The sequence below is a fragment of the Dipodomys spectabilis genome, unplaced genomic scaffold (assembly GCF_019054845.1).
Source record: "Dipodomys spectabilis isolate Male_0828 unplaced genomic scaffold, ASM1905484v1 ptg000628l, whole genome shotgun sequence".
Classification (NCBI taxonomy): domain Eukaryota; kingdom Metazoa; phylum Chordata; class Mammalia; order Rodentia; family Heteromyidae; genus Dipodomys; species Dipodomys spectabilis.
Window position 1 is genome coordinate 1,476,834 of NW_024871305.1, and position 27,529 is coordinate 1,504,362.

The 27,529-nt window shown below is 48.2% G+C and overlaps 1 protein-coding gene across 1 annotated transcript in view; it reads right to left on the reverse strand.

The window, feature by feature from the left end:
* Cdh13 (cadherin 13) overlaps positions 1-27,529 on the reverse strand; it is a 726,505-nt gene that overhangs the window by 406,823 nt on the left and 292,153 nt on the right. The window contains exon 3 of the mRNA XM_042671463.1: positions 25,350-25,558. Within this exon, the coding sequence (XP_042527397.1) occupies positions 25,350-25,558 (209 nt within the window). The remainder of the gene's footprint in view (positions 1-25,349; positions 25,559-27,529) is intronic.

Genomic DNA, 27,529 nt, shown 5'->3' on the forward strand with positions numbered 1-27,529 from the left:
GCTGGGAATGTAGTCAGAGCCTAGGTCTTCCTTCAGGAACGCTGGCCAGAGCACATGGTTGGGGATTGTGAGGCCTGAGATAAGGAATTCGAGGTGGGAGAAAAGAAGCAAGCACAGCAGACTGAGGATGGCCGGCCGGGAAGGAAGGGGTCGAGGAAGGTGGAAGCTCAGTCTTGTCTTTTTTCACCAAAAGGATTTTTCTTTATCTGGTCCTGTTCGATACTTTCCTTACACAGTTTCCTTATTCAACCATGCTTCCTGTGACTGTAATAAATCAATAGCAGGGGAAATATTATAAGGTGTGGATTTGATCCCCAAAGTTAAATGTCAATCAGGCTCTTGGATCCTTACTTTTGGTTTGTCTAGGTCATACAAAAAGTTAACATTTCAATGCTCTACCGTAAAATGGCTGTCACAAGTCTGGTTATTTGCTACCATTTATTAAGAGTTTGTTTTTCTCCAGCACCACACGAGCCTTTTTACAGGTTTGCTGGGATTCCTACTTAGGACAGGTGAATTTGGATGATCCCAACTTTCCGGATGAGGAAACAGAGGACCAAAGGGATACGGTATGATATCCACGTTCTCTGTGATGACAGAGCAGAAGACGGGGATCTTTCTCAGCTGCACGGCTGTGTGATTAAACACGACACTACTACACAGCATCTTCCCTTGGATTAGGAGGGAAACCGCCAGCTACCTTCTGCGGCTGCTAGGCGTTGGTAGGAAAGGGATGGAGGCGGGAGAACAAAGGAAGGAATGAGAACAAAGGTAAACGTAAGCAAGATGACATAGCTCCTGGCCATATGAAACGCAGCAGCTGCCTATTTGAAGGTGGTAGCACATCGAACACCTCAGCCAGGTCTAAGAGATGAGTCCCCAAAGGTGGCCTGAGGAACAGAATGCCCTGTGGATCCTTCCATGGTAGCACTGGTCCTGGAGGCAGAAAAGGATGTAGAAGCAAAGGCTTCTTTGAGGTCCCAGGCGAAGCTGGTCCGGACCCAGGGGTGGCACCAGTGGGCAGGCTTTGTGAGGTCCAGGCTCCCACCCTCCCATTCTCCCGATCTGTGCTGCCCACCACGAAGCCCGAGGATTACCTCTCTCCTCTCCACGCAGCGTGGCGCCGAAGCACAGGACGTGTGCCAGCGTGTGGACTTTGAGCCTCTCAGAGCGGGCGACAGATATTCCTCTTTGGAAATTAATAGACAGGCTTTGTGCCGGGAGAGGATTTGCTGAGCGCTTGGACTGGGTGCCTGTCAGTGCACGTGCCTGCCGTTCTCTCCCCCTTCAATTAATGGATTGGCTTCACGGAGGGAGAAAAATGCTGATCACACGGACTTTTGAGTTTTCCGGTTCTGGGCACACTCGCCTCTCTTTGCAAATTAATAACTTGGCGTTGGGTCTTATCATCACAGCCCTAAGAGGAGGCTCTTCCTGTGGGGGGCGGGGTGCTGGCACTCTCGGGGTCCTTGGTAAGAGGCCTTTCACCCCTCACTTGTCACGTATTGTCCAGACTTTCGTTAATCCTGGCGCCGAGGGTCCTACGTCTCAGGATGCTGATCTCAGGAAAACCAGGACCTGTGCTTTAAGAATGACTCCTGTGTCAGGAAGGCCTCTGGCGTGTGTGCACTGTGCACGTAGGGATGGCTGATCCCTGCTGATCCCCTGCCTCCCCCGCAGCAGACCCACTCATTGGGGGAAAACTAACACCACCACGTACCGAGAGAAACCGAGCGCTTTAGCAACTAACTACACATAGGTGCCAATTTCCACCTTTGCATCTAGTTTGAGAAGCGTCTTGGAGTCAATGCCGTATGCCTTCCAGCTGTGAAATGACAATATAACCCATGAGTATTTTATTGTATTGCTCTCCTCCATAAGACGTGTCATAGAAGGCAAGCTTTACACTAACACACAGGAGTAGAGATGGCTGCTTTATACCTTACGTCTTGCCGGCTGAAGATGGCACAGGCCACAAGGCAGGGTCAGGCAGAGGCTTTGGAGGGCAGATCCCAGCTGCACGGTTGCTGTGGGCTCCTCTCTACCACCCAAGGGGCCCAGGGAGACAACTCAGGAGAGGTGACGTGTGCAAAGGGCAGAGCCTACGAGCAGTCTCTTTCCTCTGTGTCTGTTAATTAGTAGCACGTCTCCTTGTCCACCCTGCCCATGTGGGAGTGTTCAGCATCGCTGGCCATGTCTTCCTTTCCAGCCTTTGGTTACGCATTCCTGGGATTCTGTGGGGCGAGTTCCTGGCATCTCTCTCTAAACCCCTACCATCCCACGTATAACCACGATGCTCACAATCAGAGCCACCTGTGACCATCAGCCACGGGACCATGGCTCATTGAAGTTACTGGATTTATACGTCTTACTGGGATGTGTCATTGCTTTCTATTCATTGGCTGGAGGACTAATGATTGCATCATACATTGAGCCACAGGAAATATTACTGAAATTTGTTTTCCTGTTTCTTTTTACTTTTTTTTAAAATGTAACTGTACATATGTGACTTGGATATTTATATCAGACAATGATGTTACATTTTTTTCCTACATGGCTGCAACAATCTTCTCCTAGTGTCGTGTTGATTAACCCAAAGTTTATATTTAGACTAAGTAGATTGAATTTGTATGCAAGACTCCTACTTCCAGACGACTTTGCTGGCATCTCCTCTTGGAAATTTTACAAATTTCTCATACTTTGCCCAATCAATTTTTTTTCTTCATTCTTTCAGCCTGCTTCTCCTCTATACCTTACTCTTCTTGGGACCCAAAAAGATGCTACACCCTGGCCTTGAACACAGAGGAAAGGGCCACGAGTAGCTTCTAGAAACAGAAGAGCCAGGAGTGCCTCTTCCCCTGGAGACTCCAGCGCCTCTTCTGCCTTGGTTTCCCACTCATGAGACTCATTTTGAATTGCTTTAAAATTGTAAGAAATATTTTTGCCTATGCCATAATGTTTGTCATGGTTTTCTTTTCGCCACCGAACAGGGGACCAGCAGAGAGAAAGGATTCCTGTCTTGTCAAGACCACCGCTCTCAACCTGCCATGTCTCCTGCCGGTGCTAGAGCCAAGCCCCCTCTCCCCCTCCCCCACCCGCCCCCTCCGCTGCTGCAGCCACAGGCTGGGTTCACTGGAACAACATCGTCCTAACTGGTTTTTCCTTGGGATGGGTTAAAAAAAAGTGGTGGCCATTTCTTTCCTCATCTTCCCTACAAAAGATGTAGCCTATTTCTCTTCCCTTTAGATTTGAAACCGGCCTTCGTTGCTTTGATCATTGGAAGGCGGTGGAAGCGACGGTGGGTAGCTGCCAGGGGTGGGCTTCAGGAGAGGTATGACGCGCTTGGACTGCTCCCTTTGGAAGCCAACCCCCATGAGAGACATCTGATTGGCGATGAGGCAGCCCAAGAGAGCATATGGAAAGGGCCACGTGATACACGCCAATGAGCCAGATGCGTGCGTGCAGCTTTCTTGGATCTTACAGCCTGGCCAAATTTCCAGGGGAAAATAACTGAGTAAAATGACCCAGCTTACAACGGCCTGAAGTTCTTGATCTATGGACACGTGAGCAGATAGAACGTGTTTGAAGCCCCTTCGTTTGGCCTGATCTGTTCTAAAGCGCCCTCCCTGCCGGTGGCTGCGGTGGGCACCTGTTACTCAGCAGCCGGCATGCTCATCTTTGTTATGTGGAGGGTCTCCTCGTTCAGAGAGGAACCTTGAAACTCCATCCTCTGTCATTCTTCCTGTTCATCCTGGAACCTGGCCATTGGCGATCAGAAGAGTCACCGTGCATTTATGACCTAACAGCTATTCAATTAGAAATGCGTTTATTAATTCAATACCTCTTTATGGTACCCTGATCTGGTGCCAGGGACTCAGCTCTGGGTGGAGGACACAATGGAAATCCCACAGGACTGGGAGAAAAGGCACAGAGTCAGAAAAGAAACGGTATTCTAAAAAAAAATCCAAATTATGACAAATGCTGAGCATGGTAAAAAAGCTCACAACCACACACACACACACACACACACACACACACACACACACACACACACACACACACACACACACACACACACACACACACACACACACACACACACACACAGTGTGATAGATAATTAGCCGGCAGGTCCAGGGAAGGCTTCTTTGAAGAGGTGATGTTGAATTCATTACTTAGAAGGGAAATATGTCCACAGCATTATTCCTAAACCAGGTTCTATTCTTGCAGATAAAGAACATCCAGAACTACTATCTGGTCCTAAAGCCATAGCCACCTTACTCTCCTCTATTTTGCTAAAATACTTCTTTGTTCTCCCTATTCTCCATAACTTGTCTTCCTACCCAGACTCACTGTTGCTGTTTCCAGCCTTCAGCCCCAGCCCGCTAGGTTGCGTTTCTTCCAGACAATCATCCAGTGGCTGACCATGACTCCCTGGTACCAGCCCAAGCTTGGGTTTGAACAGTGAACATTGGCAAACCCAATGTCTAACCACTTTTCATTCCCACTGGGGCAATGGGGCAGAGGTCGTGACCCGGTATCAACGTTGGAGGGGTTCATTGATTTTTGTTTTTTCTACTCGTTTTATAGAACTCCTGTCAATTGGTTCCCACCCAGCTGAATGAAGAGGTGTCTGTTTTCCCTCAGCTGTGGTGGAAAGAGCAGACTGGACTCCAGTGCCCAAGTCATTTGGTCAACCGTGGGACAGGTTCCTGGATAGTTTGTGGGAGAAGAGCCTGCTCACACACCATGGAAGGCGGGCCGCACCTAGACCTGACCAGCCCTCCCCCACTCTATCTGGGAACTGGCATAGGAGAAGGCCAATGGGAAATGGTTTAGGAGGGAGTATTTGCATAAACTGGGATTCTGGAATCCAAAAGACGTAACTTAGGGAGCATGGAAGATTCCACCCCAATGAATCTTTGCTCCCTTAATTGTCTACCACAAGAGTCACCTCTGTCATGATCTCTGGAGACATCATGAAATCATTCACATCTATGCGAATGGAGCACAGCTCTTTAGAGGCTGAAACTACATCAGAGCAGAGATGGGAAATCTGAGCTCTAGCCTCAGATCTCTGTACTGCACCTGTGATTTTGTGCAAGACAGAGAACAGAAAGACCAAGGCTAGATTCACGGTCTATGAAACGGAGCCGCCCAAGCACTAATCCTCCGTCCGTCCACATCTGCATTTACTCGGTTACTCAGCACCCACCCTGTGGCAGACCCCCTGCCAAGCTGTGGGAGTCAGGGTCGTTAGCTACTGGGCCTCAGCGCCGGGGTGCCAGGGGCATCCTGCTGACAGGAAGGAGAAAGTACTGGGCAAGTGGAGTGGTCTGGGAAAGGTTGTTTAGGGAAGTTAGGGCGGCTATTTTAGTAGAGGTAATTGGGCCTGCCTGTGGTGTGATGGAGGACGTGAATGTCCCAGTTGAACCTAAGTGTTCATAACAAGCTGTGGAAACAGAAGGCCCAAGAGAGGCGTTGGTTATCTACTTCAATCATTTTAGCTAGAAACGTGTGCCTGACCCTGAGGTGTGATGAGCTGATACCACAGAATAAGGCCAGCGGAGAGGGGAGCTAAGAGTGAGGCTCAGACCCAAGCTCGGTTTCCCCTGGCAGTTGCTTTCTCTGCAAGTTGTGAGATACCACGCCCATCACTTGCGCTGTCTCTTGCCTCTCTGTAAATTAGATACTAGATCTAATCCCGGGCAGGGAATATCAGCACAGCACCTGTCTCTGAGTCAGAGGTTGGGAGACGTCTCCATACCGCTCTTCCCTATCTCTTTCATCTTGAAGAAGTGATTCAACCTGTAATTCAACCTAGATTTGAGTCTTTGGTAAAAACAACTAGATTTTCAAGATGGCAGAGCTATACATTTGTTGATGGGCCATCTTTTCAGAAGGATCCACTGTCTGGGTAATATGGCTAGTTTTCTTTAATTCTGCCCAACGAATTTGTGACAGAATTCATCAGCTCAACATCCCTCTTATATTAGAAGTATTCATGATTAAAGGGTCATGATAACATAGGAAGCTGACTTGTTGGTGAGGATTCCGGAAGTTCTAAAGCCATAGCTCCTTTGGAATTTGTGGGCATCTGATTCTTGGATTCAAGTTTCAAGTGAGTTAAATAGCTGCTCACTCCACAAAGGATGAGCATCCTGTCTCCCAGTTCTGCCGGAGGTGCGCTGTACGTTATGCATCTCGAGAGGCCTTCTGGCCAGCCTGTGTTGCCCTCTGACCGGCTTGCCCTGGGACTGCCCGGTGCATGACACCCTGGCCGGTGTGTGTGCCCACACCTGCTCTGAGTGATGTCATCTCTGAAGAGCTGCACCTCCCTGTGGTGACCTGGGTGGCGGTGGACTCTCAGCCACTTCCAATTTCAGCAGCCATGGCGCTGGACAGTTCTTCATGAGGCACGTGCGTGCTCACCCTGGCTCTAGGAAGAGCCTACCTTGCGCTTTCCTGAGCAGGTCCTTCTTCCCGGGCCTCCCCTGACGCATGGAGGAACCCGGTCTCAACACAGCCTGGGGCGCCTCTCAACGCCTGGGAGAAAGGCTCTTCCTGTCTTTCAGGAGGCTGGCGGGGTGTGACTCCAGCAGGCATTCCGGAGCTTGCTCTGAAGTCCTGACAAATGGAAGGAATACATCCCACTGCATGCAGGAGCAACCTCAATAACACACTTGCTCTGGCTGGTTTTTGCCCCTTTCTGGTCTCTCTCTCCCCTCATTTCCTTCCGTGTGGCAGACAACCTCCGGCAGGAAGGGCCTGTGCCCAAGTCTCGGTCTCAGGTTCTGCTTTCCAGGGAACTCCGAGGAGGGGGCTGCAGCCCCCGGTGCATCTATCCTTCGGCGAAAATGGATTAACACAGAGCGGGAGGCTCAGTTCAGGCAGAGGGAAACAAAACAACAGAGCAAAGCAAGAGCATTTGCTAGCACAGGCTGGTGTGAGAAGCGGGGAGCTGGACTCTCAGCAGACAGCTCCTGGGAGGTCGGCGCGCCTCGGCAGCAATCCTTTCCTCTGACTGCCTGTTTGTTTTTAGGACGGGCCCGGATGCTAACTTCAGCCATTTTCTCATTTGCCATGTGTGACACAAGGCCCTTTCTTCTCTTTCCTACATGTCTAGTTCCATTCTGGAGAGACACGTGCTGGAAGAACATGATTATGAGAGCATCGTTACTGCTTCTCCCTGCGTGGAGGGGAGGCTCCGGGGAGGGGCTGGCTCCACTGATGTCCCCCATCCACCGTGGCAGGAGCCCCGGCCAGAGCACTGCCTAAGAAGCACTGTGCAATGAGCGAGACCCAGAGAACACAGTCTCTGGGGAAGACTATCAGACATCTGTGTGTTGGAACAGAAAACCATCACAGGACAAAACACCGTGCTAGAAGAAACTTCCGGTGGCACACAGGAAAACTCAAACTTGTGCAGAGGCTTTGGCTCCCAGACCTCTTCACCTAACGCGTGAAGTGAATCCCCAGCTTTCTGGGCTACTACAGCGAAGATGGTGGGCAGGGGGTTTCAGAGTTCTGTAGTTTTGTCTCACAAAGTGGAGGAGGCCCACGTCTCTCTAAACCCAACACACAGCCCTCAACGGACACATTTCAACATAGTACGTTTGCATTTTTAAGGCAATAAGTATTTCATGGGCTCATGAGTATTTTTTGCGGGGGCAGGTATGAGTGGCTCACAGCTACAACCCTAGCTACTCAGAAGGCTGAGATCTGAGGACCTCGATTATAAAGCCAGCCCAGGCAGCCAGATCTGTGAGAATTTCATCTCCAAGGAGCCAGCAAAAAGACAGAACTGAAAATGGGGCTCAGGAGCACCTGGAGCGTGGGAAGCACCGAGTTCAAGCCTCAGCCCCGGCACAAACTACGTAAGGAATAAAAGCGTTCTTATTTTTACAGATAAAGTTGCCTGCGAACAATGACAATCTAAAACACACTTAAAAAATGCAGGACACGCCCTCTACCCCGTGTTGCTCTTTCCAAATGTAGGGTGAAGGCCACAGCTGCTGGGTCCCAGGGAGGCACTGCTGGCCTGGCCACTAGGGGGCGGCAGACCAAGTGTACAGGCTGGTGAATGTGTCCAGTGAGCACACAGCACCATCAGCAGGGAGGTGAGGATTCACACGGTCATCACCCGGAAGACGGCCACCAGGTCCATGTATGTATGTATGTATATATGTATGTATGTATGTACATATGTATTGTTGGTTGTGGGGCTTGTCCTGGGTGCCGTGTCTGAGCTTCTTTGTGTTCACGGCTAGCAATCTACCCCTTGAACCTCAGCACCGTTTCCGGTTTTTGAGGGTCATTGGAGATAAGAGTCTCATGGGGACTTTTCTGCCTGGGCTGGCTTTGAACTGCGATCCTCAAGATCTCAGCCTCCTGAGTCGCTAGGATGACAGGTGTGAGCCACCAGCACCCGGCAACCCATGAAGTCCCTCAAATTCTCTACCTTTCTAGAGATTTCCAGAGGTGACCTCTGCGTATTGCTGTCCTTCATCTACCCGGACATTGTCCTTCTTTGTGTTTGGCTTCTTCTACCCAGTGCCATGTCTGTAGATTTCCGCCATGCACTGGAGCCCAACACCATTTCTTTCCTTACTCCTGTCTGTCTTAGGTATCATTCGTATTGGCTCGTTTGTATATCTTTGTGTATCTTTAGGTGTGTGCATATGTACATTTGTTTTTAAGTATATATCCAGAGGTAGGCCTCCGCTTTGGAGGGCATGAGCTCTGGTTTCTGCAACTCTGACACTTGGTGGTGTTCTCTGGCGTGTTTTTCCTAAATCTTTTTGGTGTGTGTGTATGTGTGTGTGTGTGTGTGTGTGTGTGTGTGTGTGTGATTAATATATCTGTATAATCTCCATATGGTTTTAATTTCCATCCTTGAGAACCAAATGAAGTTAAAACATCTTATATGTTTAGGATTCTTGTACAGGTCCTCATGGGAAAGGGAGTGCTAAAATTCCCTTCCTCATTCTAACTAGTTTTCTCTGCCATGTGTATATATATATAATATTTTCTTTCCCTTTCTTGTTGCCATGGTCTGATGAATGTAGGTTTTCTCTTCCTGTGAAGTCTCATTTCTTCATGTTTTCATACGTTTCTAAGAGAGATGCTATGTAAAGTCTCTTTCTTTCAATGTTTATGTCAGCTCTGTTGTGACATGAACAGAAAGGTGGTTCTGGCCTTCAGAAAGGAGTTGGAAAGGACTTCACTTTTCCTGACAGACATTATATAACTTGGGGTTCATTTTCTTTAAAAGTTTGTTAGAATTCACAGTGAACCATCTGGCCTTGGGATGTTTCTAGGCTGCGGAGTTTTTATTTAATAGATGTAAGACTATTCAAATCGTCTACATCTTTTGTATGTGTTGGGACATTGAGTTCTTATATCTTCTAGAGGATTTGTCAATTTTCACTTACAATGATTTTTATAAATGTTTTCACAAGACCCTTTTGTACTTTCTATACTTGGAAGATCGCTGGCAAGTTTCGTTCACATTCCATGGCTAACTGTGCCTTCTCCCTTTCTTTCCTTGGTTGCCCTTTCTTGGGGTTTATAGTTATGAGTCTTTCAAATAACCAAATTACAGCTTATTGATTATTTCCCATATATATATATATGCATATATATATATATATATTCCTATGTTGTTGACTTCATTATCTCCTTCCTTTAATTTTCTTAGAGATAATCTGCTATTCTCTGATTTACATGTGCATTCAAGGTTATGAACATTTCCTTTCCATTGTCTCTCTTCTATAAGCTTTATGTCATATTGTCATTATGTCCCATTCAAATGTATTTTCTGCTTTTTGCTATGATTTCTGATTTTAACCACAGACCATTTCCCAGTACACTGCTTGGTTTCTAAGCATGCATGGATCCTTGGCTCATTTTGCTACCGATTCCTAGTTTACATCCAGACTGGTGGGACATATGCTCTGTCATGATTTCTGTCTTTGGGAATTTGTTGAGATGGGTTTATGACGGCATGGCATACATTGGTCACAATTTCACATGCATTTAGAAACAGTACATCCTGAAGGTTTTAGGTACACTGCTGTATGTGTTACTGAGATTTTCATTATTTTTATTTAAACTATTTGTTATATCAGTTGTTGAGAGGTGTGTTAAAACTTTCATCTATGATTCAAGCATTTTGTGTTCGTACTACTTTTATATTCATTATTTTTTATACACATTATTGGATACATTTCAATTTAAGATGATTAGATCTGACTTTTGCATGGTTTGGTTTTAATTATTATTTTTGTTTATGTGGTACTGAGGAATCGAACCCAGGGTTTCATGCATGCTAGGTAAGCACTCTACCACTGAGCCACATTCTAAGCCTTGCATGGTTTTACAATAGTGAAACATCTCTCTTTGTGATAATACTTGTTCCTTAGACTCTAGTTTATTTTTGATACTACCATGGCCATATTGACTTATTTTTGGTTAATATTTACATAATATATTTCTTGAAATCCTTTAACTTTCAGTCTTTGCGTTTTTAGGTCACACCTACACATCTCTACATTGATTTCAAATCCAACCTGACGAATTTTGCTTTTAAACAGAGTATTTGAACGCTGCATTCCTGGGTTCTTATGTACTTCCCCTTACCTGGGTAAATCATCTCATTACTAACAAATCCTATGCACACCATCCTAAAGTCAGTACATCTTCTGATAACAGAGACACTGTCTAAAGCGAGAATGCATAGAAAGTACAAGAAAAGAAGCAATGGAGTAAGAAAAACTGAATCCTTTTAACACCCGTGGAGACCCTGTATTAAGCTAATGACACACTTTGAGTTCCTATATCAAGTTACAGACCAAGCCAGAAATCGCCACCACTGGACGTTTTAATGACACAAGACATGGTCTCCCAGCCAGTCTGTCTTTATTAGACAATATCATTCAGTTTTACTTGTTGGGAGCATCCTAAGACTCTTGTATACCGTTTCTCATTCAACTCTCATAAAACCTCTAGTAGGTTAGCACCATTTTTATTCCCATTTCGCTGACAGAAACAGTTAAGGCTTAAAAACTAAAAAGATCTGTCCCAGGTTCAGAGCCGAGAGTGACAAGCAGCGAGTCTGACGGGGTGGCTGGGCTGTGGGTGCCCCTCGTTCACACCCCTCCCCCGTCTTCCCATGTGGAAAGAACCATCAGGTATCTTTAGACTGTAGGCCAATCTACACAACCAATTTCCTTCCCCAAATAGCATTTTATAAAATGTCTTTTTTATTAATCATTGCTGATGGCCTGTCCTTTCTATTTTCTTATTTAAGATTTTATTTCTGAAAGTTCCATTTTCACTTTCCTAAATGTTCTTAAATGTTTTATGAGTCTTTGTAGCATATTTTCTATAAAAAATATGGATTGCAGCTTTCTTCCGTGTGTGGCAGTATTCAGGAAGAGATGAAAATGTATGACCCTGAACTGTTAATCTCACATCTTGTTTCTACAGGGTGCAGTGCTTTTTCTTACCAAAGAGATGTTGACAGTTTGGATTTATAACAATGCATCCAGAAACCTTGAAGTTTTATAACGGAAAATAATGTATCATTAGGCAGTGAGAGAGGATAATGAGGCATTTACTAGTTCTTGCTCATTTCGGTAAAGGTTTCTAGAAATAAACATTAACTTGTGTGTACTTGGCGTATGGATCATTCATGAAATAAGCGGAGAATGCATGATATAGTTAGCTGTGTGAATTATTCCCCTATTAATTATTCATGCTTCTAATTTATCTAGCCATTTGGCTTCCCTTCTAATACCTGAATTATTCTCATTTCGACACAACAGGCCTCAACAAGGACAAAGTCAACCTCCTCCAAAACAATTAAATGGCTGACCAAAGGAGGCTTGGTCAAAATAAATCACACAAAGAAGGCATTTCTAGAAAAGAGGGATGTATCTCTCAGGGGAAACAGTCATTTTAGTTTTGATCTTAGTTTTCCCTCGGGGATTTGAAAACATCCTCTGTAATGGGGACATAAATAAAGCAGCAGTTACTAGGCGCTACAGCTACATCTGGCCACAGAGAGATGGAGGCTCAGATCCAATACAAGTGGCCAGGAAGCAAAGCTCTGCGGTGCAGCCTCACTTCATAGCAACCTAACACATTACAACGCACATTAGCACTGTAATGGGATTCAGACCCGAAAGTACATCATATTTCTGCAGCATTGTTTTCACTACGGTTAATTACACTTTGAACAAGAAAAGAAAAGAAAGAGAAAGAAATAGATTCATACAGTATTCCTTTGGCAAAAAAATATACATTAAGTCAAGAGTTGGCTCCATTTACATCACAGTTCTAAGCCTGGTCCTCATTCCTGTAAGCCACTTATACCATCTCAAGACAGAGAGGTGGAAGGGTCCAGATCATTCTAAACAAACTTGGAGAATGAGGTAAGCCGTGGTAGAAGAGCAGGTGGACAAAGCTCAAGACAGATGTTACAAACTGGTCAGAGACTTGTTGTAGGCGACGGGGAATTGTGGGTAGCTGGGCAGGGATTGCTTAAGGCACGTGGAACATTTTTAGAATGGTGTTCCATGTGAGAAGCAATAAATTGAGGATAAGTAATTAACAAAAAGGGCAAAAACCTGTACAGAGGAAAGAGGGAGTTGACACAGTTTCATGAGCACAGATGTATCTGTCATCTTCCTCATGCCTCCTCCCTTCTCTTTGTTTTGGTGCTAATACTGCGGCTCTGGTTCGGATTGTTTTGCTCAAGGCTGGTGCTCACCCTGTGAGCCATGCCTCCTCCGCTCTGGTCCCCAGAAACCCTCACTTGTACTTGGAACTCTCTACTTACGCTTACTGAAGCTGGCCTCATTCAGTTATCATTGAAGATACCTGAGCTGATTTTTGGAATCTCAGGTCTCTCACACAGGGATCCCAGAGCTGGGAAAGTTACAAATCACCACACAACACTATCAACATTACAGAGAAGAAAGTGGCCGCTTCGGGGGGGTGCACTGTGTGTGCAGATCCTATTATCCAGCCTAAGACTGGTTGGTATGCAGACATTTCACATGCGACTATTCGGCCAGTCTGAGTCTACCCAACTGTCATAATGCCTTCAGCTCGTCTTTCTCTATTTTGACAGTAAGGATGCAATGTTCTTTAAATGCTTTTTCAGAGTCTGAGGACAAAGCATGGTTGAAAAAACCTTCTAGCTCTGTATGACCTTGGAGAGGTCACACATCCACGGAGTCCATTCAGCTGTAAAATGAAGGTAACCATACCTATTTTGTAGAATTGTGGCAAGATCTGATGACTTCATAGGAGACCACAGAGTGGCCCCAGGCCCAGAGAGAGCTTAATAAATGTTGGCTAGAGATCCACATTATGAAGGGCAATATTCAGTCCATCTGTGGCATTAGTTTAGTCATTAAGTTATTGACTCAGTGCCAGATACTATGTTAAGTGCTCACTTTGTAACAACAAACCAATCCATGAACCTCCAGGCATCCATTTTTCTCTTTCTAATAAGACCAATAACAAAATCATGACATTTACATAAGAACTAAGAACTATAGAACGAATTATTTTGCATTTATTTTTCTTTGATTCAGGTTCTGAGACTTCTTTCTTACACTCTCCCAAACAACACATGCACTTGCGCACACTCACACACACACAAACACCCACACACTTCTTTAGAGAAAATAATATCCAAATGCTTGCATGAAAGAGGAAAGCACAGATAACAAGGTAAGATTGCACTCTTAGGAGCTCTGCCTTGCTAACCAGGGTCATGGAATAGAATGGCAGTCATGTCTCAATTATCTGTGTTAATCAGGGTTTATGAGAAAGAACATGGGAGGAGGAAAATAATACATCCTGATTAGCTGGCTCACCCTTCACAGTGGAGGTCGCAGAGAATAGATAAATAAAAATCCAAAGCGGTATACACAGGCGCCCCACGTGGGAATGGAGGGCAGCAGGTGGCCCTCAGAAAAAGTCTGCTTAGCGCTGTTGTATCACTCCGCCCGTCTCTTGGAGAAGCAGAGTGTTTGTGGCTCCAGGTCTGCAAGGAGAAGAAGTTGCAGCAAGTTGTGGTCGATGGGATGAAGGGTTCGGTTGACAGCGTACATGTCTTGTCAACGGAATCTGCCGCAGGAAGATGGAAAGCGGGATGGACTGTCTGATTTCCACAAAGACCTGGGAAGCCAGAGAAACTGCAGCCCACAGAAAAGGAGCTCCTTTTTGGATCTCAGGCTCCATCTACTCCGATATCTGTAGTCCCCTACTGGAAGGTTCCACAAACTTCCCTCTAAAGGCTAACAGGCAGAGCTCACGACTGAAGCCATTGTGGGAGGGAAAGATAAAATGAGCTCTACTAACTGAAGGCTACCTGGAGATTAAGCAGGGTGCTTTAGAATTGTTGCTTGAAAAATGTTCCCAACTTTGGAGCCTCCTGGGTGTGGAATGGTGCTGGAAGAACTGTTGGGTCCCCAAACTGTACTTGGGGAGTTCCTGCTGCTCATAGCTCCAGACACTGCTATCCTCTCCTGTCTGTAGAAAACCAGACTACCAAGAGCTTTAGACACCATCTTCACACATTTGCAATTTCTCTGCTCATAGTTAGGTCAAATGATGTATATAACATGATGTACATGGGTTCTAATCAAAGGTTTCCCCACTTTTATTAAAAATTGATCTTTCTTCATATGATAGAGAAAAAAATAATGAGTGGTGGCAAAATTTGTTTTCTGCTAAAAATAAAAGCAACTCTTACATTGTGCTGATCATGTACATATAATAGTTGCTATTTGCTTTGCTACTTCTGGCCTTATTTGGAAACACACAAACAATTCAGCAAGCAAGAGTTCCAGCTGTGGGCCTACCTAGGATCTAGACAATGTTACTATTGGCTTTTCAGGTAGCACCCCTGAGGCTTATGTATTAGAAGGGAAGAGAGTGTTACTTTTTTAATAGCTAGGAAAAAAGAGGAATCAACTACAATAATATCAGGCCCTGGGATGGGTTCAAAGTGCTCGCTGCAAAGAGGAACTGCTTTGGGATAAAGAAGAGTTTTTGAAAAGTAAGGCCTTGTCTTAAATTGGTTTCTTTCAAGATGGAATTAAGATTCATCTCAGACTATTCAAGAATAGCAGAGGGTGTGGGTATATTTTGGAACTGCATAACTGTTAATCATATGGCAGAGTCCCTGTGTGTAAACACATCTTACCCTATTCAAACTAGCCAATCAAGGACAAATTGTGAATCTAAACTCAACCAATCTGAGCAGAGGGGTGGGGCCTTTTGCCTTAGGGATTTATAGAGAGCAGCCTGCCTGTTCTGTGTCATTGCTTGCCAGATGTTTGGTTGATGGTGCATCCTTCTGCAGAAGTAAATTTTGCCTTGCTGAGATTAAAAAAAAAAAGAAAGAGTGCTTCCTGCATGTTCTTGGAGTATCTTGAGACCAGAGGCTCTGTCTGAATAAGCAATTGAATTGAGAATGGAGCAATGTCTATGGAATGGCCCAGGAGGAGAGGCAAAGGCCCACAGATGTGAACCCTTTACACGTGGTTGGAGGAGATACGAATGCCCCGAATGCTGGGTTGGCCAAAGTTGAATACATGACGCACTTTCCCTTCTCATTTTCTGCCTGATTGTTGTGCATGGACGCCAGAGAATGCAGCGGTGAAGTTCCTGGTCTCTGAGTACTTCTCGCCAGCTCCTTCCTCCCGAGAAATAAGACCCAGACACTCTCACAGCCCTAGGAGACACATAGTGCTGTCGCCCGGATAGTCTATTTTCAAAGATTCTGTTCAGGAAGAAAGGCTTGCTAAAGTGTCCTGACACCGTGGGGCTTGTCCACTACTTCAAGTTTTCCTCAGGAAGGCTGCTTTTGCTAGCCACTCTGAGCACGCTTCATCCCTTCAGCTCAGACAAGAGCAACCAGGCTCTCTGCAGGACTCATGGCAGCCAAGAGTTCCATAGGACTGGCCCTCAAAATTCTCTAAAACACGTCATCATCCCTTTATTTACATCTAGAATCCACTAGGATTTGACTTATGAGGATTATAAAAAGGTAGAAGCACAGCCAAGAGCCTAGAAAATGTATGTGTCATCCCATCGACTGTATTCTCCCACAGACAGCTGGGACAGCCTGATTGACAATACCAGCAAGCCGCACATGCCTATGGTGGGCCTGGCTGCAGCCCTCACAATGGACAGGGAGAACATGGGTTTCAGTCCTGGGCCTCTCTGTAACCACTTCCATGGACCTACCACCTGTGTCTGTGAGTCTGTGCATCCTGACTTACAAAACCAGAATAGCACCACCTCTTCTAGGCACTGGGATGAGGCATGCGTCAGATAATGCACATGGAAACAAAATGGGAGATCATCACTCATCACATATAAAGGCAAGACATCTCCCTTAGGCTTGGGATTATGAAGACGACAAGACTCCTGGCTTGGAAACAGAAGACTTGCACTGTTTCTCTCCTGTGAGGCTCTTTGTTCCAAAGACTCCATCCAGGGGGATTATTTTTTTCTTTTAAGTGTCATGATAATAGCAGGTTTGTCCACCTACCTCATTTTCTTGGTTTAATTCTGGATTCATTTTTGTTTCTAACAACTTTAATATTTTTTTCTGCTCTCCTAGTCTATGGTAGACAGCAGAGGAACTATGGCAGGGCTGTATTTGGACTGTGGATGGCTGATGGGATTGTATGGACTGTGATTGGATGGCTGATGGGACTAGGTGGACTGCAATTGGATTATTGATGGGACAATGTCCAATGAGAAGGCTCAGCTCTATTCTGAATTCCACCTCTTACTAGAAGAGGCTTAGCCTTCCTTCCCCTGGGCTTCTTCCATGTCTGTGAAATGGGTAGAACGGTCTTCCTCCACCCCTGGCATGGAGGAACCACATGGACCAGAGGAGCAGGTACATGCAGGAGACTGACTAAGGCCATTGCTGGTGTATGCTGGGTGCTACAGTCCCCATACAAAACTTCCTGTAGAACTTGGAGCAGCCCTGACCAACAGGCAGCCAGATGCTGGCTGTGACCAGGGATATCAGGGAGCACTATGATCACCAGCTGGTCTACATTGCTTGGGCTGAGGTGTTCTGTGAACCTAAAACTCACGCTGGGTTTCAAAGAGGACAAGAATAAAAAAGGAAACGAAAGTACATCGTTAATAATGTTCACGTTGATTACGTGACAAATGGTATGTTAGCCATATAAATGGAACATCTATACCTATAGCGTTAAGTCAATATGCCTTTAAAATTGACTTCCCCTGTTCCTTTCAACGTGCCTGAGAAAGTTTCAAATGCCAAATGTGGCTCACAGGGTACTGGTTGGACCATATTGCTGTACAAAATGAAATTCACAGTTTTCCCAAGCCAAAGGGAAGCCAGCTCCAGTTATCTATACTTTCTGTTAGATCAGTTATTTTTCCCCAAGCATTTCAATTAAAATTAATCTTCAGAATATAGTTTTTGTAGATTCAGATCCACAAAGCAATCTGTTATCTACTTAAATTAATGAATCGAAGGATGTCTTTTTTTTTATCTATATCTGAATAGCACCCCAAAGCTAAGAGCTATAAACATGACAATTAAGGCATGTGTCAAAAAAAACAGCCTAATACCCTATTTAAGACCCAATTCTTAGATTGGTATAATAATTTTCAAGCTGTATATTTTTTCCAATTTGGATGACAGTTAAATGGATACTAATTTTCTTTAAAAGTGACTGAGGAGGCTTGGCTATGCAGAGCAATAATTCACAGGTTTTTTAAAGTGATTGCACTTGTTAAATCAGCACCTATTAAGTTTCTGCTTCTTTAACTCATTACTTCTTTACAGTCACAGTAAATGCGCAGACAGGTCCTCTGCTGGGATGTTTGTAAAACATATTTCATGCAAGCAAGATCAATATAATTGACCAGTGCTACAGACTCCACATCACTCCCAGTCAGCCTGATAAGGACTTGAGACAAGCTAATTCATTTTGCTTAGCTGGCTATTCTCCTCTACCTGGGATAGCGTATAGACACCAAGTCAAGCTACGTACGGCGTCTCAGAGTAGCTGGAGTACAACCAAAACGAACAGGAGGCAAATGCTCAGCTAAAGTCTAGCTCAGTAACAAGTGTACAGACGCATTTTGGTCTAGAAAGTGTATTCTAATAGATATGATAGAATCATTGGTTACTGGGCACCTGGCTTGACATTTTTTTTTTTGGTGGTGGGGCTTGAACTCTGGGCGCTGTCCCTCAGCTCTTCAGCTCAAGGCTAGTGCTCTACCACTTGAGCCACAGAGCCTTTTCTGCTTATGTGGTGCTGAGGAATTGAAACAAGGGCCTTAGGCATGCAAGGCAAGCTCTACCACTGAGCCACCTGCCCAGCCCAACATGGCACTTTTTTATTGTGTACATCTGATTATGGCACCCCACAGTGCCATGGTACCCATTTCTTATATAGATGTGGTGCTCTATGCAGCCAGTGCATAGGAAATGTGTGATCTGGAGGGAGTCTGGGATGATTCCAGGTTAACAGTGTCTGAAGGTTTGGATAAATACCCTCAGAATGTATGTCAGTAGTAATGGGTGCCCTGGGCCTCTGCTTTAGGGCTTGGTGACGAGGGGCTAAGGGATGTCTTCAGGGTGCTAGCCGATGAGATCCGAGGTTCCGGCCGATTGTGGGGATGAGCACCACACCTCACCCGCAGCGCTGTGTGAGCCACACTTCATCACTGTGGGCTTCTAGGCAGTTGGTAACGTATTTCATATTTTTATTTAAAAACTTAAAACAGAAGCAGCAGTTTCTGCGAGTGGTTGCTTCTCTGCTACTCTTCTTGTTTTACTTTATTTGAGTTTGGAACTCTTCCCGTCCTGATGCTTGAGATTATATTAGGGGCCAAAAATTATGTCTTTTAAAATTGCATGTTTGCAGTGATGATAAACAACTGAGATAAACAAGCCTTAAATTTAACCTTTTCCGTTGCCATCATAACCTCTGTTTTGACTTTTTCAAGGATTCTTCTAATGACCAGAATGGATCACAGCCATTATTATTATTCTGCATTTAATTTGAGCATCTTGACTAGGAGTCCATCTTCCTTTATTGGATCCAGTTTTACCTGCAATCGACTTCCAGTAAAGATGTGCAAATTGCTCTTAATTAACTTTTAAATACTGCCAAGTCTTCTGGTGTTTATTAAGTGGACTCAGAGAAATAAGAGTCTCCTCTCCAGGAAGTTGAGTCATCGAATTGAATAGAATAGGCAGGTTGGCATGGGGACAGTGCAAAGCAGAGTCGCCCGTGACCCTGAATCCTCACCGGGGTGCAGAAGAACGGATCACACTTGGTGTGGGGTGAGGAGGGGGCCATCTCAGCTTTCCTCATTCATTTGCGGAACGCGCGTTACGGACCTGGCTTTGACAGGCTAATCCCGAGGAACAACGGCCCTTCCCAGGGCACTTAAGCATGCTGGTCACCGGTGAAGAGCTGCGCAGGTGTCAACGCTGAAGCCCCAGAGCACTCCTGAGAGGATGACACCCGGCGGGCCCACGTCACCGCCGAGGAGCTGGAGAAGAGGCCAGGGCGGCACTGTGACTTCCGCCACGGCAGCCTGCCTGGGTGCTCTGCTAGAAGACGGGCCCAGCCACACATGGCTGCCATGGGGGAAAGCCTGGTCCTTCTTAGAGGAGCTTGAAGGGAAAGACCTCTTGGCCAGGGACAGACAGGTGTTCCCGAAGAAGGGAATTCTCCGCTAGTCCTGCGTATCATTGGAGCTGGCCAGGTCAGCTGGTGCTGGCTGCCGGGCGGTGGGGGCCCAGTGGAGGGGATGTGGTCCAGACTAAAGAGTGACCAGCGAGAGGGGGCAGGCAGGCCCGGCTCCCCTAAGGGGCCTCGGGGCTGGTGCTGAAGGAGGCGGAGCTCTGAACAGGAAGTGGGGTCCTTGTCCACTCATTCATTCGTCAAAAGCATTGACTGAGTTCTGACCCTGTGTCAGGCACAGAGGGAGGCTGGGTTGGTTGGTTTGTTTTGAAGGGGGTGGGAGAGGGAGTCTTGCCTTGGAATGGGAGGACAGGGAGGCTCTGGGTGGGGGGAATGACATCTCAGAACAATGAGCCATTTGAATTCCCTGCCTGGCTCAAAGCATGTAAATTCTACAAGTGCCAAGAGCCAGGGCTTCCAAATTCAAACCAAACTCAGTATGGCTGCTTCGGTTCTTACACAGGAGGTCAAGAGCGATTCCTACAAGTTCCCTGATATTCCTTCCCAGCCTGACTTCATCGGGCTCTTTAATTGATGTCACAGCTCCATGACATCGTCTGTATTTAGGAAGATAAATAAATTGATAGATAAGCCAGTTGATTAATTACCAGTGGGTTTGGGGAGGCAAAGGCAGGCTTCAAAAGGATAAATCTGGTTTACAGGTAGGTAAAGACATCTTGGCGCCAGGAATGGAGCACAGGGAAACACACACACACATGCACACGCACACGTGCATGCACACACATACACACACACACACACATGCGTGCGTGTGCGCGCACACACACATTTTGCTTGTCGAATGGTGGAAGGCATCCTCACTCTGCCGGGAGAAGGCAGATCGCCTTTGTGTGCTCGGGTCATGACCATGTTCTGCGGCTCCAAGACCCTTTGTGCATGGGATGGATGGGTAACGCTGCTGCCTCCATACCAATCACTCAGCCTGGCAAAAGCCAAGCATTAAACTACACCCTGGCTCGCTCAGATCTACAGGGATTGTACACCTCCCCAGACAGAAGCAGCGCGAGATGCTGGGCAGCTCATTAAAAATGCAGAAATCACTCGAGAGTATAATTAAGCCATTAACAATGGACTTCCAGGCTCAGGCTATAGACTTTCCAGGTGACACAAAGAAAAGAGGCACCGGGGGCCTGCGGGTGGCACGCGACTGTGCGGTCACTGCCGTGTCTCCCCGAGGACGCACGGTGATGTGAAATCAGACTGCAGTTGGCTTGGCTCTGGGGCACCACCCGCCCCCATGTTCACAGATGCCTTCTCTCCCCTTCCTTGACTGCTCGCCCTCTCCTGGCCCGGGTCTCCGCTTTGGCCTCATGGTCTCAGTGCGGGCACTCAACCCGCACTTCCTCTTCCTGCCTCTCTCAGAGACCCTCAGTGGCTGTGGCACGCTGTTCTGTGCTCTGCCCGGTGGAATGGGCAGTGGCGTGGCCTCTACTTGTATTCCTGCTTCAGAGCCGAGGATCTCAGAGCACTGAGTGATCCACCAAAGTCACACGTGGGTAAGTGGTGTCTTGGGAAGGTGGACTTCTTCATGCCAATACCAAAGTAGAGTGTTAGGTGTTCTTCGTAAGTCCTCAGGTGTTCCTCCAAACACACCCTAAAAGCCCACAATGCCCGCTAATCCCATCTCTATCAAGATATCCCAGCAGCCCCAGGGTGTGTGTGTACTCCCACACACACATCTCACTAGACATCCTTACCACCCAACTCCTTTCTTTCCTGGTCCCATTCACATCCACCTTGTAGGCTACACAATGTAGAATTATCTAGACGCCACACCTGGGCTCTCTCTCCAGTCAGTGCACACCTTATACTTCTTGTTTTCCTCCATGGCTACCCTGCAGCTCTATTCATGAGCTCTTTTCTCCACAGGGTCAGCACAGTGATGAGTGTCTGGACAGAGAGGCGAGCAGGCAGTCCATTTTCTGTCCCTCAACGGTCAAGTGGAGGCCGAGGTCTCCAGGCTGCAGGGAGGGGGTGGGTGACACCCCACAAGACACTGTGGGGGTTAGAACTCATGTACGTTACAGCGCACATGGAGATGTCCACGGTCTGAAGTATCACACAAAGTGTCCCTTAAATGAAGGAAACCAGCGGTGGCCGCTATTGGAAGCCTTGCCTGTCGCTCTGGGTACTTCCGTCCCCAGTGGAATACCTCCAGTGGCTGTTTGCATCCTGCCTGTTTCCCCACTTAGGAACTCGGTGGCTCCTGTGGTCCAGCCCATCAACGTGTCCTCTTCCCGCCCGCTACCCGCCTGCTTCCGCTCAGCATCTCCCCGCCGGCCTCTCCTGGGATTCTGAGCCCCGGCTTCTTCGGGGGTAGGTAGGGGATGTGCTCACCAACACCCGAGGGCAGCCAAGCGATGCTGTGCTCCTCGCTGCCAGTGAGATGCTTTATACCCACAATGCAAAGCTGCATCCTTAGCCCCAAAAGCCTGGGCGGAGGAGGGTGCACGGCTCAAGAAAGAGAAATGGAAACCTGGAGCCAGGATGCTCGGCCAGGGGATGCTCGGCTAGCTTCTACCGTGGGAAGAGAAGAAGCTGGAAGAGTCCTACAAGGGCGCCCAGCATCTTCTCGTCCGGGTCTCGGGCCCCGCTTGGGATGGCTGTCACGTTTGTAGGAATGGCCTTTGCGCTCCGCCCCACATTTCAGGGCCAGGCAACAACGGGGCATCTGTGTCAAGAGGAGGAGCTGTGGAGCCACGCTGCCGGGTCTGAGCCCTCAGCCCTGACGCCCTCTCGATACACGGCCCAGGTGCAGGAGGTGCCATGGCATCTCTGTCCTCTCCGGAGAGATGCTGAAGCTAACAGCATGCGGGGAGGGGGGGGATGAGGAGACAGGGAAGCAGCAGAGAGCACTGGACTCGGAGCGAGCACCATGTCCGCGCCGGCTCTGGTCATTACTGAAGTTCACCGCTGCAGCATCGGCTGAGTGCTGCGTGTGTTGTTCCATCCAATCCTCCTGGAGGCCCCGGGATGTCTATTACCACCCCCTCTCTATGGATGACAAATCCCCACACCAAGGACGGTCCCAGTGGAACAGCTACCCGCCCAAGGCCGTAGAGTGTGGGAGATCCTTTCCTGCAGGCAACGGCATATCGCCCCCATGGGGCATTCTCACCCCCCATCCCGAAGACCAGGGAAGGGTGGCGTGGCATCAAGAAGAGGCAAGGACCCTGTTCCTTGTCACTGTGTCACCCGGGGCAAGGCCCCCGCCTCTCGCTGCCTCAGTACACAGAGACGTGCACCCCATGGTTGCCGGCAGGTTACCAGAGCCAACAATAGATGCGCACAGGAGTAGAACCAGGTACACGGGTGGCGCAGTTCTCCCTGAGCTCCTCCCGCATCCACGGGCGCAGAGCTCCTGCCATTCCCCGCCCCCGCCCCCGGCCTAGTACGTTAACCACCTGCGCATGTCCGAAGGCTCTGAGCCCACGCCCCACACTCCCACCAATCTTCCTCTTTAAGGCTGCAACCTGCTTGGTTACACACAATAGGACCATACAGAGTACCGAGGACATATGTCTAACCAAAGTCTACTCTCTTTGGAGGGGCTCTTTTTGCTATTTTTCTTATTCTCTCTCTCTCTCTCTCTCAATCATGTGCTCATCTGGGCATCTGCACAAGGGCTGTTTCCAAACCACACAAAATCACCAAGGCAGAAGAGCGTCCGGTCCTGCCGGAAGCTGGCCCACAGCACAGCTTGGCCGCCTCTCTGTGCTTCGCAGGGAGCAAGCAAACAATCACAGCCAAGTTGTGTCCACAGTGTGTCCAGACAGCGGCAAAGGAGAAACAGCCGGAAGGAGCTCTGCTGCGGCAAAGCATCCTGCCTGGCCTCAAGAGCAGGGGACAGACTGGGAGACTGGAGGGAGCCAAGCCACAGAGCCTACTCTTCTTGTCCCGCACAGCGGCATTTGTCCCGACAAGTGCTCAGAACCCCTCTGGCTCTCGTCCAAGCAACACGATCTGACCTCATCTTTCCTGACACAAAGATGAACCCTGAGCCGTGCTGACTGAGGGCCCTGCGCACACGCTCAGCCCCTCGCCGCCCCTCTCCTCGGCCCTCCGCAGCATTTCTCTGTTCCAGAGCAGCGCTGGTACCATGTATATCAGCACCTGTGTTCTTTTGGTTATTTGCCGCGTCATTTAGGTCACAAGTTGGTGAGATGCTGAGAAAACCGCGGTGGCTAAATAAGAGGAACACTTGCCTTTATGGAGTCCATCGGCGTCCACACCGGTCTCCGTGTACTCACCAATAGCCTATTTTCTGTGAAACTATCAGGGCCATGCCGAGCCGAGCCTCGAGGCCTCGGGCTGCCCTTCACTCACAGAGTCACAGATGGGAAAGGGAACTGTGGGGTTATGGAATGGGTCTAGCCTCTTCATAGCAACGACTTTCTGGCCTTAGAAACCTCTCTCCCTGATCCACGGACAGTTCTGCCTGCACTGGGAAGGATGCTCAGAGCAGGCCACCTCAGCCACGAGCCCAGTGATGGGGGAACTACACCCAGGCCACCTGGTGCCCCCGGGGCCTGTGAAGCAGGATGTCTTTCTCGAGATCACAGTGTTGGCAGAAGCCTGTACTCACGTTGTCTGTCACCCTGCCCTTAACTGTGGCGTCCTGCTTCGTCTACCACCAGACCAGGTTACAAATCAGCCAGCGTTGTGGCAGATGGAGAAAGGTCATGAGAACCAGGGGCTTCCAAAGATCAGGGTGGCAGGCAGGAGAGCAGGCGAGAAATGCCAAGCGGGGCACCTACTGTTATCAGGGCTATTCTTTTTTAAGAGTCTTTTGGAAACTTCCTATCATCAAAGGCAAAAGACCTAGAGCGGCTCAGGCAAAAGGTCTCTAGGGGCCCGGATGGCAGTCGGTGGCACTCCTAAAGTGTGCGCCCACCCTGGGGAGTGAGAAGATGAGCAACGTGGGCATCTGCAAGAGAACGGGCCCTGCTGTGCCGCAGGGCCAGCGGCCTGTGCAGTGACTGCCTGGCCTCACCCAGCTCTGCGAGGCCCCGCCTGACAGCTGCCCCGAACCTGCTCCCCCAGCTCTGGCAAGTGGTGTGCCTGGAAGAACCACCCATCTTTGGCTCCCGGTCGGGTGTTTAGGTGAAGGGGACTACCTCAGCCCTGACTTCAGGGAAAGACACATAACCCAGGTGTGTCCAGCTAGAGAGAGTGTCACGGGGGACAGGGCACTTAGCTCAGAGACGGGCATGGAATCCAAGGAGAGCCAACGCGAATCAGTATCCAGCCTTTTCTGACCTTCTCGGGAAGAGATTCTCTCAGGGAATACAGAGCCACGGGATAGATACAAATCAGAGCTACGCCGTCCTGTGGGCACCAGTGTGAAGCCGTGAACAATGCTGGCAAGCGATCATCTATGAACTGGTAAGTTCCTGTTGTCCCTCCTCTCGCCATTTTTTGGGGGAGTTGTACTTCAGTCATTTGTAGTCACGATAATCAAAAGCGCGTTGGCCAACGCAATAAAGACCCATTTCCACATGAGACAGACAAGGTGATTTCCTCACAGATGCAGCTTAGCCAAATCCTTACCTGCCAGGAGCCCTGGATGTCCCTCCCTCCGACAATCACGAGCTCGGCCATGTCCTCGGCGTGGGGAGTCCTGGCATGGACGAACAGGGTCCGACCCACCGCGCTGACGTTCCTCAGCGGCACTAAGCCGCCATCCGCATTCACCTTGAAGTGGGGACTGGAGACCTCATAGCGCAGCTTGGCGTTTCCCTGACAGTCACTGAAGGTCACTGGGAAAAAGGAGACACAAAGAGCGAGGGTAAGCTGGACAGCTGTTATACATGGACACTTCACTACTCCTAACCCCAGAACTGCCCTTCATCCCCTACTGAGCCACTTACACTCAGTGGCTCTGTGCTAGGAGAATTCAGGAAAGACACAACCTTTCCACTCCGTGGCTTTGATCACTGGCTCTGGCCAGTCACAGGGACCTCTCACCGCCATCTTTCCCAGGGTAAGTCTTCATCATTCTGCACCATTCAGCTCCAAGATGCCCCATGCTCCGCAGCTTCTTGTACAAATATAGCATTGCATAAATATGTCTAATTTATGTGTCTTCCTCACCAGAGTCAGGGGCAGAAGTGGCATCTGATTTTTTTTTTCACTTATCTCTACATCTCCAGTAATAAATGTGACACATTTTTACGTGCATGCGGAAGGCCATCGATAATGATCCCATCCAAAACCACTCTGCAAGCAAAACGATGCTGTGTGGTAGGGGACTTCGGGGGAGCTGTGCGCAGGAGAGGCTGCAGGTGAGGCTGAGCACTGAGATGAAGACCTTCCGTGACCTCCTGACTCGGTTAAGCCCAGTCGTAGAGATGGATAAGGGATGGAGAACTTGACCTTGAGCACCTGGCCCTGTTCCATTCTCTAAACAGCACGCGGCTTGGACTCGGTGCTCAGCCACGTCTGTTAATCTTTCTCCATAATCCCATTAAAGTTTAGCAGAGCCCACAGCATAATTGGAACCTGTGTGTGCGCTGAAGGAAAGATGCTTGGACGAATGCCTGCCATTCACTGAGTGGTTCCAGGTGCCCAGCTCTGTGTCCAGGGCTGCGCATTGCCTCCTGCCTCCCAGCCTCCCAGCGAGCCTCATTTTCAGCAGCTCCTCTGGGCTTTTGTTTTTCCACTACCTATGCCCCTAAGAAGCCTCGTCAGACATTTTGTTTTCATAATCACCACCCTCTTCTAAGGTCTTAAGATCACAGATGAACTTATGGAATCTTACATCACAGTTGTACTCATGTCTGCCTGCCCATTGCACGCATATCGTACTTTGTTCCTTTATGTACACCGTTTCTCCTCTCCATAAGAACTGATTCCACCCCCTCCGGTTACAACAGAGCACTGCCGACTGCACAAGGAGAGAGCGAGAGAATGCCCCCGATCCGATCTGCTGCCTCGGTAAACCTGAGTTCTGGGCGCTCCATTTCCTAGGCACCGATGAGCAAGAAGAAAAGGAGTGGTTTCTTCGTCTCAACTCCATTTGGCATCTCACAAATCCTTAGTGGGCACAAGAGGTGCCAGGCTGAGACCCTATTTCTGTTCAGAGTCACAGGCCCTCAGACAGTACACCCCAGCCCCCGTCCCACCCATACCAACTAGCTGACAGCTCCAAGGGTCCTTGCTTCTCCTTTCCAAAAATGCCTTTATTATTATTACAAAGGTGATATGCAGAGGGATTACAGTTACATACGTCAGGTCATGAGTACAATTCCTTCGTTGTTGTTGTTGTTGGTCATGGGGCTTGAACTCTGGGCCTGGGTGCTGTCCCTCAGCTCTTCAGCCCAAGGCTAACACTCTACCACTTGAGCCACAGTGCCACTTCTGGTTTTCTGGTGGTTTATTGGAGATAAGAGTCTCATAGACTTTCCTGTCCAAGCTGGCTTTGAACCGTGATCCTCAGATCTCAGCCTCCTGAGTAACTGGGATGACAGGCGTGAGCCACTGGCGCCTCACTTACAATTCCTCTTGCATGGTGTCATCCCTTCCCTCATTCTCTCCCAGGCCCACTCCCCCATCTCTACCCGCAACGCAGGTCGTCCAGTTCACCTTCAACACTGGGTGTAGTGAGCCCCACTGCCGCACCTGTTCACTGTTTTTCCCTCGAGCTCTGTGCCTCCCCCCAGCTCAGAAGCAGATGCTTTACACGGGAAATGTTCTTCTCAAGGCTGATATCTATGACATCCTCAGGGGAG